Source organism: Trichoderma reesei (genome assembly GCF_000167675.1).
Source record: "Trichoderma reesei QM6a unplaced genomic scaffold TRIREscaffold_11, whole genome shotgun sequence".
NCBI lineage: Eukaryota > Fungi > Ascomycota > Sordariomycetes > Hypocreales > Hypocreaceae > Trichoderma > Trichoderma reesei.
In genome coordinates this window covers 862,703-879,784 of record NW_006711158.1, presented here as the reverse complement: position 1 = coordinate 879,784, position 17,082 = coordinate 862,703, and the positions used below count along the sequence as shown (strand labels likewise).

The following is a 17,082-nucleotide window of genomic DNA, read 5'->3' as shown; positions in this document are numbered from 1 at the left end:
GCTCTTTTCGTCGCAATGGCAATCATGAGCACTGCTGCCACCGAACTCATGGTTGACGGAAGAAGAACAAGAACAACGAGGAACAGAAATCTGATGATTCCTCATGAAAGAGGCTAACGCGGCAGTCTGCCGCACCTTCCCTACAAACTCCCGAGTCCTCACAAGGCACCCGCAGAAGTACTACCTACCTACCTTAGTACCTAACTAGGAACCAAGTGCTGCTCTTCCAAGCCTCAGGCAACTGCTTCATTCAATCGATTCAGCGAATCAACCCTCTCAAGTGCAAGACGTGGCAGTGATGCTGCAGCTAAAATAGGTACCATCATAAGCCTAAGGTAGGTAGTTGGGTATTGGACCTGGTAACTCTAGCGAAATATGCAAGAGAACAACAAACACACAGCATCATCAAGACACCCAACTCAGCTCTCGCAACATCATCTGCTCCTCCAACAGCTTGCGATCCAGAAAGACCTGCAGCAGAAGAACAAAAGGCGAAAGGAAGACGGGGTGGTCGTAAGAACACACAGAAGAAGAAGCTTCACAGACAACCACACGACAGGATAGCGCAAGACAACAACAACAAGGTGGAAAAAAGGATCGACACAGTATAACGCCACCCATCAAGTCCAAGAGAGCCCCGAGCCCTTTTCCTAGCCCCCGCCCTTCTTTTTTTTCTTTGCTCGTTTTGTATAAACCGGTTTCGCACCCGTGACCGAAATGAATCCTCCTCGTCTTCGTTCCCCCAACTAAGAAGTCACAAACCAATCAACAGCAGAAAACGAAGACGGCCTTGTCAACAAGATTGGTATCAAAATGAAAGAAAATTCACTGTACAGGAGGATCGTGTGGCAAGAAGTTGCCAACAATCAACGCGGGCCTATCAGGTTTCAAAGAGTCAGTTTGCCGCTTCTGCGATAGCTTTTGATCGGAAACGAGAGTGAGCCGGTGCAGACGATGGGGGCCCAACTCACAGCTTATGCTCATCACGGCGAATTGTAAATGAAAAGCAGCACTTGACAATGGGGTGATCTGACGAGTCGCTGGGGTTCTTGAGCGAGCACGCCGTCAGCAACGTGTCGTGCGCCGGATCAAACGCAATGGTGCCAAACTCCTCCCAGTACCGCACCATGGACTCTTCAGTCAGAATCTCGTGGAGCGCAATCTTGCCCTGAGCAGGAGAAAGAAGCACTTGTTAGCACGCCATACCTTCAGCTGAGATGATGATGATGGTGTGGCAAGGGAAAGGGGTGCTCACGTCTCGCAGTTGATCCACCGGCACATTGATCAGCTCCGCCATCTCCTTGTTTCCCCGGAATATCTCGCCCGTCCGCCTCCAGCAACACGCCGGCACCGCCATGCTGGCAAACACCCGGTCGTAGTCCATCAGCTGTTTCTCGAACCACATCTCGACGTACACCAGCTGCATGTCTGTCAGGCCCTGTGCCTTTTCCCTGAACTTGGGCCGGAACTGGTTAATGGTCCGCAAAATCTTCTGCTTGGACGTAGACGCAATGTGCCCGTCCAAGTACTTGCCTAGCCGTGCGTAGCCGTTGATGTAGTTGAAAGGCTTGAGCAGGCCGGCATCGTACTTGGCCTTGAGCACGCGAGACATGCGTTCTTCGGGGTTGTCGTTTCCAGAAGGATCGGCTGCCTGTAGATAGTATTCTCTCGTCTTTTCCTTATCAGACCGGGCCAATGCTTTGCTGTCCGTATTTGGAGGAGGCAGCATAGGGCCCGGCGCGCGGCCGGCAGCTATAGGGGCGCCCGGCAAGCCATTGCCGCTGCCGCTGCCGCTACCATAGCCTGAGAGCATCTCCGAAGGTCCTCCTGGCCGATTAAAGGCTGCATGCTGCTGGGCTTCGACGCCGCTCTCGTCCAGGATGCTATTGTGCAGAAAGTCGTTGAGGAGGTTGAACTCATGGGTGACGTCGGGACCGATCATGTAGTTTGGGTTATAAGTATTCACGTCATTGTAGTTTTGCGCGGTCAACCAGGCGTCGGAAAAGCCGGCAACTACTCTATCGTTAGCCATCCAGAGCATCATGAATCTGTCAAATCGGGGGTTGAATATATAGATAGAAAGATTGCAGGCACAGAGTTGTGTGAAGCGAACTGGAGGGGGGGAGGGAGCGATGCAGAGGGTCACATCGTCTCCTTTTCAGCAGCAGCTTACATTGATTCGCGTTACCATTGTTGTTCAACGCGTTGGCCTGCAGGCCTGACGAAGCGTCGGGTTGCACAAGGGACAATGGATTGGCCTGCGCGAGCACACCTCCCGCCCCAAGGCCCGAGTTTGGCCTCTGCCTCGCGCCATCAAAGGTCGGCGGCGGCCCCATGGCGCTGGAGATGGAGCTGTGGCCCAGGTCGGACTGGGACATGGTGTCCGAGTCCTCTACGGATGCGGTCGAGGTTTTGCTGGCAGTCGTCTTCTTCTTGGGATCTGCCTCGCGGGGCTCATCGTGGCAGAGATGGCCAATATTCCGTTTAATGCATCTCGTACATGGCCGCTCCTGTCCACGGCATTAGCACGTCCCGGTTTGGGGTTTGGTCAGGGAAGGGGGAAGAGGCTGGCTGGCCGATGGAGGAGGTCTGGACCCATCCACCCCATGAGGCTGCAGCAGAGGCGAAAGCAGGACAGATGTTCTGGGGTAGGGGGGGGGCGCGGCGAGTATGTACTTACGAGATCGCATGTCATGTGCTACTCGCAGTCGAGAACGAATCGGTCAGCCACAAGGTCTTTTGTCTTTTGCTCTTTTATACAGACAAGGGGGTGAAGGCAAGCAAAGAATAAAATCCAAGTAATGAGGATCATTTTCTGCCTTCTTCAGTTCGTCCTCGTTCCCGTCTCTTGCTGTCCTTTCCCCTCCTTTCTGGGATGGCATCACGGGGTCATCTTCGTTTCTAAAGCGGGCCAGACTTACAGATCTGCGACAGTACACGCACGCTGCAGCGGTGGAGGGAGAGACACGCAGCTATTCGTTAGTCCATCTGCATACTTTTTTCTGCACACGCTCGACACCTGCAGTGCCAAGGTCACCGGCCAGCAGTAGGTAGACAGTGAAAAATCCGAGCAAAACGAGGGGAAGAAGGAGGGGGGGTGTTTGTTGAGGTGGATAGAATAGATGGAGGAGGGAGCGAGGGAGGGCAGAGGACAAGCAACAGCCTGCAGCCATTGTGCCCGAAGCCATTCCCTCTTCTCCTGGATGAGTTGTGCCCGCGAGTGAAGTAAGGGAACACGAGAGGGGAGGGGGGAAAAGGGAGTTTTCAAGCAAGTTGTGCGTACCGTGGTTCACCTTGCGTCTCTTCTTAGGATTCTTGCCGACTCCTCCCGTCGCAGTCACCGTCGCAGTCGCAGCGGCTGTGCCCAGGCCTCGGGCTGGACGGTCCTTTTCGCGCTCGGCCGCATCGCCTTTGCCGGCCAGCTTGCTTCGGTCCACCACCTTGCTCCCCTTGGCATCCATTGCACCCGGCGCCGCGGTGGTGGTAGTGGTGGTAGTTGTAGTCGCACCGGTAGCAGCCTTCCGCTCGCTCATATTGCTGCTGTGCTCGCTCAGGCCGGTCACCCTGGTGGTCTTCCCCCCCCTTTCCAGGATGGACCGTCTTGTTCTTCTCTCCTTCGGCCTCTTGGACTGAGCCTTTTCCTGCCCTTGTCCTTGTCCGTGTGCCCTTGGTCTGCTCTTTCGTATCTTTCTTGCTTGGTTTTTCTCTTGTGGCCTCTTTCAGTCTCCCACCCTTCTTCTTCTTCTTCTTCTTCGTCTCTTTCTCTCTAATCTCTCGTCACCCGATTGCTCGGCCTCCCATTGGATCTATCTGCTTCGGGCAAGGGTTACGCAAACGACGAGATTGCAGATCATCGAGGACGTCTCAGCTTCCCGGCTTCGCTTCAGGCTTCTTGTCGCTTGCCGATGGCGCAACCCAGCATATGCAACCCCCCCAAGCAACGGGAAAAGCTGTTGCAACCGTCTCTGTGTCTTCTTCCCGAAGAAAAAGCACAGCGTGTCTCTTCATCCAATACTTCCCCCTTCTGTCCTTTTTCTCTCCCCTTTCCTTATCGCAATTCCAGCGGCAGCGAGGACGCTGCAAGCCCCAAGGAAACGTGTGTCGTGTGAGGGCTCCTCGAAACCTTTCCTTTCCTTTCCTTTGCGACTAGGTAGGTACCCGTCTTCCCGGCGGCGTTTTCTCTTGTTTTTTCTCTTCCTCTTGGTCGTATCAGTTCTCTTGATCGCTTGCAGAGGCGGCAGCAAGACCCGGCGCGGGCTCTGGCAGGCAGAAACGGGTCGCAGAGGCAGAGGATGGCCGGCAAGGCGAGGATCGAGGTGAGCACGAGGGCAGAAACGCGGCCATGCGCCGCAGAAAAGCGCTGCTGCGGTTTTGATGCGAGGCAATTGGATGGATCAAATGCAACCCCGGCCGTCGGCTTCGGTTCAGCTGGGGGGGGGGCCGCACGCTTTGCTGCTTGTGTGGGTTGCCAGCTATGGATTATTATTATTATTAGGTAGGTATTATTGATCCATGTGTTAACAGTTGGACCCGAGGAGCCCTTGGAAGCCTTTTTGCGCCTTGGCGGGCCAGCGCTAGCGCTCTCAGCGTCATCGTTGGGGTTCAGCACAGTTTGAGGACCTAAGCCGAGTCATCACAGTAGTACTAGTAGTATGGAGGTACCTGCGCCAGAAGGATTCAGTGGACCGCCGCGGGCTCTTTTAGCGGTTCTGGGGCTGCTGGGGCGAGAGGGAGGGGGTCTGGTGGCGGGCGGCTTCAATGGATGATAATATCGCCCAACATCTGCCCGCCCATTCGCTAAAAAGGCACACGCAACAACACGAACACACTGGACACTCTTAACCAGACCAAAGTAAACCAACTGAAAAATCGAAACAATTTGGGGCATGAACCAAGAATAAGGTCCCTAGGTAGTAAATGGCCTCCAGTCCAAGTCTGTTGGTCCCTGTCCGTCTGGTTATTCTCCGCATCCTCATCAGCCCCAGCGGCTAGAACTCGTCGTCAATCTCATCCAATATGCCGCCACAGAGGAAGAACAATGAACCAACAAAAGCGAAAAATCAAACGCCCATCCCTCCTCTTCCTCCCACCACCAAAAAGAAAACATGCAGTACACCTTGCATGTAGTACTCTCTATTGACCCCACAAACAGTTAAACAGATAGTAATCAAAGGATTCATTCATACCGTGTTCAAGGCGCTCGGGGAACTACCTAGGTAGTAAATTGGCGGCTAAGCCACGTCTTCTCAGAGAAGGCACATGAGCACGAGAACCACGGATCAATGGATGGATTGGATGCCAAGGGGAGCCGCTCCCAAAGTCCCGACGTGCATGAAAGCCTCGGGAACTCCCTCCGGTCCGCCATGTATATCTAAGTCAGGAACAAGGAACCAGAGCAGCTCCCATTTCATACCTAATACCTACCGAACCATTCATTGTACATGCGTATGTTAAGGCAGGCTGCACAATCGCCCGCGTGAAACAACCTCGTCATGCCCCCAATGGAAATATTCCCTTCCTAGCACTCTGTATCATATCACCTCCTTTTTCGCCCTTTTTGACACACTACTTTCCTTTTCCTTTCCTATTCAGAGTATAATGACAAGCAAGAATTCCCATAATTCCAAAGGTACAAGCAGAAGAGTCCCGGCTCGAACGCTCCCCCTGTTGTTGTACCTAGCTTGTTGCGGCGCATACCTACCTACCTACCTACCTTAGGTATGTATCGGAATATTACGGGATGGGGGCCTCAACCCTTTTTGGGGGCGCTGCGTAGTTGCCGGTCGCCGGTATGTATTACCTAATGTGTCTCTGGGCGTGCGGAGAACCTCGGAAGAACCGTTGGTGAAATGACCTCTTTGCCTGGGTCCAATGGCGAACGTCCCTGATGATGGACCAAGGGATGTAAAAGGACAAGGTACTACTACTACTACTTACTACTGTTATACCGGGTCTCGGGGGAGCGGATTTCATCATTGCATGTCTTAATGTATTGGATCTCATTGATTATCCAAAGCTGTGGTCACTGTGGACGAGGCACAAGGTAGGTAGGTGGTAGATGCAGTGATATGACATTGATACAATGAACTTGAAATGAAGCGCAATGCCATCAACTACCTTACCAACATGAACTGGCCAAGCAGCCAACACAGAAAAAAAAAAAGAAGTCACAAGTCACCCAACCCTCATATAGCCACAAAGAAGCCCCTCTCACCCTCCTTCGGAACAACCCTGGCCTTCTTCATAATCTCATCCTCGCACATCAACCTGATCCTCTCAGGTGTCGCCGGGCTCTCCAGCCTCAGCAGGCCCTCGCCGTCATTCTCCCCCACCAGCGCCTCGACGCCCGCGTCCTTGCGCGCCGCCTTGAGCGCGTGCCGGATGGCGAAGAAGACGGAGCTGCCCATGAACAGCGGCGGCTCGCCGACGCCTCTGCTGCGCTGGATCGTGCGCAGGTCCTTCCACTCGACGTCCTTGAGCAGCGTCACGTTGAACTCTTGCGGGATGTCGCGGAAGCCGGGGATCTTGTACGCGCCGGGGCCGCGCGTAAACAGGTTGCCGGCCATGGCCCCGTTGCGTAGCCACAGCGACTCTTCCATGGTGAAGAGCCCCAGTCCCTGCATGAACGCCCCCTGGATCTGGCCGTAGTCGATGGCCGGGTTGATGGACTGGCCGATATCCATCTTGATGTCTGCCCGCAGGCAGGTCGACGTGCCAGTGAGGACGTCGACTTCGACCTCTGCGGCCGCAACTCCCTGGGTAAAGTAAAAGAACATCTTGCCCTTGTTCTCGCCCCATGTGTACCCAATCTCCGGGGTCTTATAAAAGCCCTGCGCGGACAGGTTGACACGATCAAAGTAGGCGGCATGCGCCAGATCTTTCATGGTCGCGTCCGGGCCCAGCTTCTCTCGGTAGGGAGCCAGCCGCTCGTTGAGCTGCTGGCAGGCGTTGAAGATGGCGTACCCATTCAGATCCGACGATGCTGACGCTGCCGTCGAAGAGGTGTTGGCGACTGTGTTGGTAGCAGTTTCAGAGATGAAGACATTGTCCAGGGGCACCTGGAGAGCTTGCGCGGCAATCTGCGTCATCTTGGTGTGCAGTCCCTGGCCCATTTCCGTGCCTCCATGGGCTACCAGGATGGAACCATCGTGGTATATGTGCACCAGAGCCCCCGCCTGATTGAGAAACAGGGCCGTGAACGAGATTCCGAACTTGGTCGGGATCAGGGCGATTCCTCTCTTGCGCCACTTGTGAGTCGCGTTGAACCGATCAACCGTAGCCTTGCGCTCATGGTAGTTGCTCTCTTCCTGCACTTGCTTGTACATGAGCGGAACATGCCAATCCGTGACAGGCTGGTTGAAGTGCGTCAGTTCGAGGGGCTTGTAGAGGTTGATTTCGCGCAGCTTCTCGACGGGAATGCCCAGTCGATCCGCGGCCTCTTCCATGCAGGTCTCGATGATGAACATGCCCTGGGGGCCGCCGAAGCCACGGAACGCCGTATTCGAGACGGTGTTGGTCTTGCAGACCCGGCCACGGACCCAAGTGTTGGGAATACGATAGCACCCGTCGACATGAGTAGCTGCTCGCTCGAGGACCGCCGCGCTGAGGTCAAAGGTCCAGCCCGCGTTGTTGAATATGTCGACATCCAGGGCCTGAATCTTGCCGTCCTTGTTAAAGGCAACCTTGTACTTTCCGAGGAAGGGATGCCTCTGGCCCATGGTGACCATGTCTTCCTCGCGCGTCAACATGCAGCGTACCGGCCTCTTCGTCTTCTTCGCGGCGAGAGCTACGGACGCGGTGAGAACGATGGACCGGGTCTCTTTGCCGCCGAAACCACCACCCAATCGCTTGACACGTACGACCACCTTGTTGGCCGGTACATCGCAGATGCGAGCAGCAAAGGTTTGGCTATGACAGGCTCGGTGTTAGCTGAAGCACCAGTCAAGTGGAAACAAAAGGTTTGACCTACGTTTCTGTTGGATTCTGGGTACTGGCAAATATCTCCATTGCTCCATCTTCTGGGCTCGGGACGACAACGCACGCGTTGGTCTCGAGGTAGAAGTGCTCTTGGCCTCCCATCCGCGCAGTACCTGTAAAGACATAGTCGCTGTTCTTGAAGGCTTCCTCGACGTCTCCCGTCTTGATCTCGCGGTAGCATGGATGGAAGCTGTCTTGCTGGATGGCCTCCTCGATGGTTAGGATTGCGGGTAGATCCTCGTATTCCACCTTGACGGCTTTGGCCGCTTCCTGGGCCTTTGAGGCGGATGTAGCCAAGACCATGGCAATGACCTGGCCAGCTGTGAGAACCTCGCCGTCGGCGAAGAAGAGCTCGTCAAAGTTTGGCGGCCCAAATCGATTAGCAGCGTCAGAGGTCACATCTTGCCTGTCAACGTAGTCGACCACGCCCGGCATGTCCAGTGCCGCGGAGTAGTCGATGGACTTGATCTTTGCATGTGCCCTGGTGGACAGCACCCAGCATCCGTACAGCTCATTTCTCAAGGGAGGGATATCATCCGTGTACTGGGCCTCACCAGTCGTCTGCTTCAGTGCAGCAACATGAGGATTCGATTTCCCCGTGACCTCCTTTTCGTAGGCGGCCGCCGAGTGAGGATCGGTCTGGCCAGTCGAGATGGCCCGTTCGATTTCGTCCACGGCGTCCTTGTCAATGTGCTCGCTCTGGCCGTTGAGAATGGCGAGGACGTCATGGTAGAAGCGGTAGAAGAAACCGAGAGCTAGCGCTTTTCGGTACGATGCCATGCCACCTGGAACGCTGAACTGGAGGTCGAAATCTTCCCCAAGCGCGCTCATGGTTCCTTCGAGCGTCTCCAGCTCGGCGAACCGTTTCCCGACCAGGTACTCTGCTGCTGTCTTTGCCGAGACAGTCATGGCAGCCATACCGCCATAAATGAGATTGCAGTCCGTAACAAGGCCATCGTCGTCGAGCTTTACCCTCAGTGCGGCGGTCACGATGGCAATATCGTCGTCCTTTCTCTTGGCCTGCTTATACGCTCGATAGAACTCCCCCTTGGCCGCCGTGACAGGGATTCTGAGGGACGCGATGATGGCATCTTGTGGAAGGGCTGTTCTTCGGTAACCCGTGAAGAACTGTGAAAGGGGGATCTCTGTTTCCTGAGCCGCAGACTTGGCCACCAAAACTGCGTTGGCTCCCCACAGGGCAGGATTCAGATCGGAGATGGGCGACGCCGTCACCAGGTTTCCGGCAGGGGTTCCCACGTTCCGGATCTGCCGACCAGCAAAGTACTTCAGCTGCTTGAGGATGCCCTTGAACACCTGCGACCTCTCGTGTCCGTAGCGCTTGATTGCCTCCTCGCAAATGTGCTCAAAGTCGGTCAGAGTTACGTTGCCCCCGATTTCAAGGTGGTCGTCCGTGAACTCGTACTGCCGCAACTCGGCAATGTCTCCCACGTAGACAGACACGGGGTACTGCAGCGACTTGAACTTGATTTCGATCTGAGTCTCTGTGCTTCCGCCGATGATCTTGGCCGCGGGATATACGCTCTTGATCTGTAGAAGCTGATCGAGGGTGACTGGCCGGAACCACTTCTTGCGCTTGTTACCAAACGCGAGAGGTCGTAGTTCGTGCTTTTTCAACGCAGGAGGAAAGATGAGCTCGGTGTCGGGGTTGTACTCGATGAAGCCTGGAGGGGTGAATCGTTTGATGGGCTGGTCATTGTTCATCTTGTCCATGCAGCAACCCCCCTCGGGCTTGCCATTGCCGTTTTCCATACAGCAGCCTCCACCACCGTTGGTCTTGGCCTTGCCACACGAGTTCTCCTTGCTAAAGGTGTGAGCGGCATCAAGGATAGACCTGTAGCCCGTGCATCGACACAAGTTGCCGTCAAACGCCTCCTCCACCTCATCCGTGGTGGGGGTTGCGTTATTCCGCAGCAGGGCATACAAGCTCATGACAATGCCGGGCGTACAGAAGCCGCACTGGCTTCCGTGGGACTTTGCCACCCGTTCCTGCGTGGGATGGGGCCTCTTTGTGTTGCCGATGCCCTCGATGGTGATGACATGTTTGCCGTCGAGACTTACAAGAGGGGCCAGGCAGGCGTTGACGCTGGCGTGGTAGATTTGCTTGGTCGTAGGGTTGAACTGGCTTACAACGATGGTGCAGGCGCCGCATCCACCCTCGCCACAGCCGCTGTTTGATGAGTGTCAGTCACGATGGGAAAAGGATGGGTAGTGGTAGTATAAGCACAGAAGTGGAATGGAGCTTCATACAGCTTGGTTCCAGTCAGTCCAATGCCTCTGAGGTACTCGAGGACTGTGATCTCGGGGTCGATCTCGTCGAGGACGACTTTGGTTCCGTTGAGATAGAAGCGGAGTGTGTCGTCGAACTTGGCAGTCAGAGACGCCAGCGAATCCAGCTGGCCGTCCCGCTCTGGCGAGATGGCAATGGGGGCCATGGTGAAGCGGGTGTAAGAAGCAAGACGAGGATGAAGAAGAGAAAGATGATGATGATGATGATGATGATGATTAGGTCATGACAAGGCGTGAAAGAGGAGATGCGGGATGAAGATGGATGGAATGCAAAACAGGTACCAGGGGAGAGGCTCGATACGCAGAGAAGGGTTGCAACTCAGACAGCCACGAGCATCTTTTGATGATGAAGCTGATGAAGAGTCATGAAATGCAAAGGAAGCACAAGTCCAAGCATGTGTGTATGCCCAAGGCAGTGATTGATAGGTAATGCAAGGCAAGGCAATGCACGAGGTCAAGTGGCGACACGGCATTTAATAAGCCCAGGTTGCTGGCTGCATGTGGCAGAGGCGGAGAGATCAGTATGTAGGTACCTGCTGGCCCCGTACCGCGATATCGCCTGTGCTCCCGCGTGCCCCAGGTTTACCTAGAGCAGCCCAACGGCCCCCCCGTATCGTCTACCTCCTCTCCGCAGTATCCACGCACTAGCCGAGCGGGTATCGCCTACCTTGTCAAGTCTGCATCGATCCTGCTAACAGGCAAAGATAAGGCACTGTTTGACCCCCGACCGACGCTCACAAGCCGAAACAACATTGTGTGACAGGCCCTTTGCCAGGACGTGCCAGATCAGCAGAGAGGAGACACTTGATCCATAGGAAATGCTAAGCACTACCTGCCCTGAAAGTTCAGATGCTGGGGCACGTGGCGGACGTCCGCGTCTCCCCCTCCCGTCTGCTGTTAAGCCGACGCCATCCTATAAGCACAGGCTGCATTTGTCTGCGCTGTCATTGGCTCCCTGCCTACGCGGGTTGAAGATAGTAACTGTCGAGGTCGTCCTTTTTTTCTAAGACAGAGAATACATAATGCATATAAGCTTACTTTCTATGGGTGTGTAAGAAAAGTAAAACAGTCATAATAATAACAGCAGCAGCGTCTGAATAGTTGAGCAAGTAATCACTGATGCTCTGAACCAGTGCAAGAAGCCGTGATGAGAAAACACTGGATGGATATCAACAACCCCCCCTTGTACTAAACAACAGCACCAACGTCTTGTAGAGATCCCTCCTCTTAAGAAAATGCCCAAAGAGGCTATCAGTCACGTCCGAATCTCTTCTCCGATCGACTTCAGCGCAATCAAATCCAAACCCATCCATCGATCGCCCATCGACCCCCCCGCCAACGTAAAGAAAACGACGCTTCGGCCGGCTCCGCCGCTGAGATGCCGCTCCACCCATCGGCAAGTTCCACACACAGCTGGCGAAAGGACACTGATAAAGCAGAATCGATCAGAGAGGAATAGACCGTGGTTGTGGCTGTAGTCTAATCGTCGTTGTAATCTGTGGACTAGTAATAGCTATTACTCTTTTCCAAGAATCGAGCACGTGTGGCACCGAACATGGGGTGCAGTCAAGTCTGACGTACCTTGGTGAGTGCATGTTGGCACTTGTAAGAGGTAATACTATCAAGGTACAGCTTCTGATACGGCTGAGGCAAAGACGAGATAATCCCGATGAGGGCACTAGAGCTTACACAAAGTGCTCATTGCAAGTAGTAGCACTAGCACGATCATTCCACATTCCCATGTGGAATGGAACATCCAGTCTATCCAACTCTCTCTACAGTAGATACCTTAACTCCCCTGAGCGACGTTAAAGACTCAGCCTCAGTCTACTTCATATACTTCTTCAGCCCCCTCAGCCGACTCTTCGCCTCCTCCAAAACGGCATCCTCCTTGCACACCGCAAACCGCAGGTAATCCTCCGCCATGTGCGCATTCCCATCCGTGTAAAACTCCGTCGGCGGGATCGCAGCCACGCCAACCTCCTGGATCAGGAACCACGACAGCTTAAAGTCCCGCGGCCGGCTCGCCACGTGCGGCGGGAAGGGGTAGTCCTCCGGCAGCTGCACCTTGGCCATGTTGACGAGCACAAAGTAGCCGCCCTCGGGCTCCGAGTAGGGCAAGCCCAGCTCGTCCCAGACCTCGTTGAAGCGGTCCATCTTGCCCTTCATGTCCCGGATGGCGTCGTCCCAGAAGCCCTCGGCCTCGGCCTTTTCGAAGCCGACGGCGCACGCCTCTTGCAGGGGCGAGACGGACGAGTAGCAGATGCGCGTGTGGGCGGCGGAAACGTACTTGATGAGATGCTCGGGGCCCATGAGCCAGCCTACATGATTTGGTCAGGTCAGCATACGGAAAAAAAGAAAGAAAAAGAAAGAAGGAAAAAAAAAAAAAAAAAAAAAAAAAAAAAAAAAAAGAAAAAAAAAAGAAAAAAAAAAGCAGCCTCTCTTTTTCTTGTCGGTATATGATTCCAAAAGCAGAAATCTCGCAAACGTACCTACACGCCAGCCCGTGGCGTAAAAGTTCTTGCCCGCAGAGCCCACAGTCAGAGTCAGCCTCTCAATCTCGGGAGACAGCGTCGAGATTCTCGTAAACGGCACGTAAAACAGGCGGTCATACACCTCGTCGCTGAGGATGATGATTTCGTTCTTGACACAGAGGTCGCCAATCTTTTGCAGCTCCTCTCGAGAAAAGACCTTGCCGACGGGGTTGTCTACATGCACACACACACACACACACAAAGATTAATCAGCATGGTGCTCTCCAACAGCGTTTGGCGAGGAGCAAAAAAACGTACGAGGGGTGTTGAGAACAATCATCTTCGTCTTGGGGGTAATGGCCCTCTCCAGCTCGTCAAAGTCAATGGTCCAGTCGGCTGCCGACGACGTCTTGGTGGCTCCCGTGGCGGGAGGGTGCATGGGCACATAGACAATCTTGCCGCCAGGCATCTCAATGTTGCTAATGTACCTGTCCTCGTGGTGAGCATCATGTAACAGCATCTCAGTAGGAAAAAGGTTTTTTTTTTTGACATACTGGTCGAAAAAGGGCTCAAAGATGATGACCTCGTCGCCCGGCTCAATGAAAGCCATAAACGCACTGAGCATACCTGCCACGCTCACCATTCCCCGTCAGTTACTACCCTCAAATCTTCCCCTTTTTTCACCCTCGTATAAATCAGCAGTCAAAGTCAAGGCAAGAAACTCACCCTCGTTGGCCCCCGTCGTAATCGTCACCTCGGTATCAGGGTTAATCTTCCTCCCCCAAAACGGCGCGTACGCATCCGCAATCGCCTGCTTCAACCTCGGCCGCCCCTTGGTGGGCGAGTACTGATTGCAGTCCACCCGGTCCAGCGCCTCCTTGGCCGCGTCGAGGATGAACTTGGGCGGGTTGTACCCGAAGAAGCCCTGGCCCATGTTTACAATGGGCTGCTTGGGCGAAGCTGCTGCCGCTTCGTTGACAATGGTCCTGTGTCAGACGTCAGCTTGAGTATTTTTGCATCTCTCCCCTGCTTAGTTCCCAGGTGCTCAATCACAACTGCACTTATATATACCTAGTTATGGTACATGTCTGTGAATGTGAATGAACATTATACGGAGTTGACTCACCAAACATCCTGCTTCTGCCCCGACACCCTCGCCGCAGGCTTCAACTTCAAACTCCCACTCATAGCGGAATACGTCCTGACTCCTCCTCTCGCAATACCCGCAAACGCAACTGAACTGCGAAGAGCACCGGTAGAAATAACTGAAGGTGAAGTTCTCAAGGCAGAAAAAGACATTTAAGAAAGAACAAGTAGAACCGCTGGCTTCCTTTTCTCTCTTTTTTTTCCTTTTCCAAATTAGCTTCGATGATGCAATCGCAATCGCTGTCGCCGATTGAAAAAACGAATAAACACCAACAAATAAGCAAGTCAACAATAAGACAGAGGTGAAAGCGTACGTCAGGAACGGGATTCGATGCAGTGAGCCTTCTTACGCCCTTGTAGAATGAATCAGAGCGTTTTCTCACAAACCGCCTCTTACTTTTTGCGAATAAGAGCGATTGCGACATCGGCCTTTTCAGTCAATTGGATTGCTGGCTGAAAACAGCACCAAGGACGGCTGACTAATAAGAGGCCGCTGCGGGGGACTGGGGAGGACCTAGACGATGGCGTCAATTCTCGTGAGTAGAGTTGCACAAGGCTGAAGCCGGAGTTGACAAGGCTGAGGGGAGAGCATATTTGAAGCTATTAATTATAGATGGCCGCCTTCTGATACCATCTGCCCCTCAACAGGGAAACCGAAAAATTGTTGTTGCCAAACCGAAACTCGGGTGACTTGCAGAATCACGCATCCTCCATAGCGAATATCAAAGCAAACTCGAGGTCGACAACATCGCCACCTATGCCGAGGGTATCATAACATAAACAACGAAATTCCAAGACAAAGCAAACCAAATTAAGCAGCATCCAAGCGACCGACGAAACGCTCAAATTCCTGCCTCAAATGCCATCCATCACCAATGGTAGACTTGAGGCGCCTCGACCGGGCGGTGCTTTTCAGGGGAAGTGAGCCCCAGCCCATTCGCGCGGCCGGCCATCTTCTCATCCTCGCTCATCCCCTCCATGATTCTGGTCGCCATGTCCAGGCACTTCTCGGCAGTCGGCCGCTCTCTGGCTCTCTTGATGAGCATCTTGCTGACAAGTTCGACAAGTGCGTTGCCGGGATTGAGCCTCGTCAGCTCCTGCGCATAGTTGGCGCATCGTGAAGGGTACTGGAACTTTGCCACATCCGTCTTGTCCTTCCGCGGCTTCTGGCCCATCATCGCCAGCAGAGTGACCCCCAGAGCCCAGATGTCGTCGCTCTTGCCGCTGTGCCGGTTGTAGGCCACCATGTCAGGCGACCAGAAGTCCGACGTGCCGGTTCTCGGGCCCTCATACTTGCCGTGGACCTTGCAGTCGCTGCAGTCCCCGAGGGCAACATCAATGGGGTCGAATCGCCTGACAAAGATGTTCCTCGGCTTGATGTCTGCGTGGAAGAAGCCTTTGCCGTGCATGTAGACGAGAGCATCTGCGACTTGAACAATGGCGGAGACGATGTCCAGCATGCCCATGGGCTCAAAGTACCACTCGATGCGCATCTGCAGGGTTCCCTTTGCGCAAAGCTCCATGATGAGCAGGTTGTTTTCTTCGTCCGAATCCTGCTTGTAGAGTTCCATAAACTTGACAATGTTCGGCTGGGGACGACGAAGAAGAAATAAGTCAGTTCAGTTCTTTTCGGACAGAGATGGCGGATGACTGACGTGCTCCCACTTTCGGAGCCTCTTCGACTCCTTGTACAGCTGCTCCGGCGTCTGCGACTTCTTTCCCGCAAACAACTTGCCATCCTCCGTCCTCTTCACCTTGATGACGGTCGACCAGCCTCCCTGGCCAATGACCGTTCCCCGGAGATATTTGCCCGGAATCACCTCCGGCACGTTCTCCATCGAGACGGACTCGTCCTCCTTGTTCCAGTGGCCGCAGTCGCGCGGATCGTCCCAGTCTGGAGATTGCGACCAGGAGTCTCTCGCTTGGGACAGCTCGGACGGGCTTGTCGGGGCTGGTGAAGGAGCTTGAACCTTGCGGGAAGGCATTTCGTTCGATGGCGGGAGGACTCTCTTGTTTGTAAAAAGGAAAGATTGAGACCAAGTTATGGTTGCTCCAGATACTAAAAGGAACGCTGAGATGGAGGAATCAAGCGCACGAAAGAGATGGATTTGCGCGAGAGAAAAGGGCCGTGTTGATAACAAGAGTGGTGATTGAACGTCGAGAGAAAAGCATGTGTGTGTGTGTGTGTGCAGAAGAAGAGAAGAGAAGAGAAGAGAAGAGAAGAGAAGAAAAGAAAAGAAAGAGCAATAGAAGAGACCCGACGACATTCATATACCTGCGCGAGCTGCAGTGACTCTCGCCCGCCTCAAACTCTCCATGAGGTGGCACTGCCCCTAAGGCTTGCAACTGCACGACAGAGTTCAGGCTTTGCCCCTTTTGCCAGCTGCTCGACCATATCGAACAACCAGCTAGGTAGGTTTCTAGCCAGATCTTATATAGGATAAGGGGGGGTTGAGTGGAAGCATGCGCTGGAACAAGGTCTCCGGACTTGCTCGTGTACAGAATTTTCATCAAAGCGGGCAGTTTCTAGAGACTTTAGGAGACGACGAGAGCCACGGCGAGTTGTTCAGGCATGGTATGATTTTGAGGCATGTTCGCACCAACTGATATTGGATGCCAACAAATGAGAGAGGCTCACTGCGAGCCTTAGTATCCTCAACATTCCACACCAGCCTTCAAGCCAGCTTCAGAAACTTGTTCAGCTCGGTCCAGAAGTCAAGATGAGGCTTCACGGAGAGATTACCACTTCAAGTCAAAGACCATTATTACCGTGACTACACCACGGAACTAAGGTATGTAATAACCCTAATCATACATTTCGTCATGTCGCCGTGACTCCCCCCTAACAACAGGCAGAACCGCCAGCAATCATTGAGTCTTCCTCGTCCCCTTGAACGGTAGCGATGCCACTGCCTCTAACTGACCCCCTAAGCCTCTCGCCAGTACTCCTCCTCTCCCCAACGCCGGATGAAAGTTTCAAGACGCGCGAAAGTTAACACAAACATACAGGTCCATAATGAATTCCCCTGATTCTCATCGACCGGGTCGTAAGACGTAATTACGTAACCTTGGTAAATCATGGTGTATCTGACCAGAAAAAAAAGTACTCCTCATGGGAGGAAAGCAAAGTGAGAAGTGGGAACAGAGGGATGAAAGGGAAAGAAAAAAAAAAGTTTGT

At 53.8% G+C, this 17,082-nt stretch overlaps 4 protein-coding genes across 4 annotated transcripts; all 4 read right to left on the bottom strand.

The window, feature by feature from the left end:
* Positions 1–825: 825 nt before the first annotated feature.
* TRIREDRAFT_78799 (uncharacterized protein) lies at positions 826–3,461 on the bottom strand (the record flags this gene model as incomplete). Its single annotated transcript, XM_006965977.1, has 7 exons — positions 826–877; positions 972–1,168; positions 1,256–2,013; positions 2,174–2,510; positions 2,681–2,698; positions 2,922–2,944; positions 3,284–3,461. 7 exons carry the CDS (start codon positions 3,459–3,461, stop codon positions 826–828), a joined length of 1,563 nt encoding a protein of 520 aa, XP_006966039.1.
* A 2,724-nt stretch (positions 3,462–6,185) lies between these two features.
* TRIREDRAFT_78797 (xanthine dehydrogenase) lies at positions 6,186–10,430 on the bottom strand (the record flags this gene model as incomplete). The annotated part of the gene is made up of 3 exons (XM_006965976.1): positions 6,186–7,908; positions 7,970–10,165; positions 10,246–10,430. The coding sequence occupies 3 exons, from the start codon at positions 10,428–10,430 to the stop codon at positions 6,186–6,188; spliced, it is 4,104 nt and encodes a 1,367-aa protein (XP_006966038.1).
* A 1,681-nt stretch (positions 10,431–12,111) lies between these two features.
* On the bottom strand, positions 12,112–13,946 carry TRIREDRAFT_108299 (Aspartate/tyrosine/aromatic aminotransferase; the record flags this gene model as incomplete). Its single annotated transcript, XM_006965975.1, has 6 exons — positions 12,112–12,605; positions 12,777–12,992; positions 13,077–13,246; positions 13,313–13,385; positions 13,485–13,744; positions 13,885–13,946. 6 exons carry the CDS (start codon positions 13,944–13,946, stop codon positions 12,112–12,114), a joined length of 1,275 nt encoding a protein of 424 aa, XP_006966037.1.
* Positions 13,947–14,773: 827 nt separating this feature from the next.
* Positions 14,774–15,889, bottom strand: TRIREDRAFT_63104 (uncharacterized protein; the record flags this gene model as incomplete). Its single annotated transcript, XM_006965974.1, has 3 exons — positions 14,774–15,128; positions 15,198–15,493; positions 15,560–15,889. The coding sequence occupies 3 exons, from the start codon at positions 15,887–15,889 to the stop codon at positions 14,774–14,776; spliced, it is 981 nt and encodes a 326-aa protein (XP_006966036.1).
* Between the last annotated feature and the right edge of the window lie 1,193 nt (positions 15,890–17,082).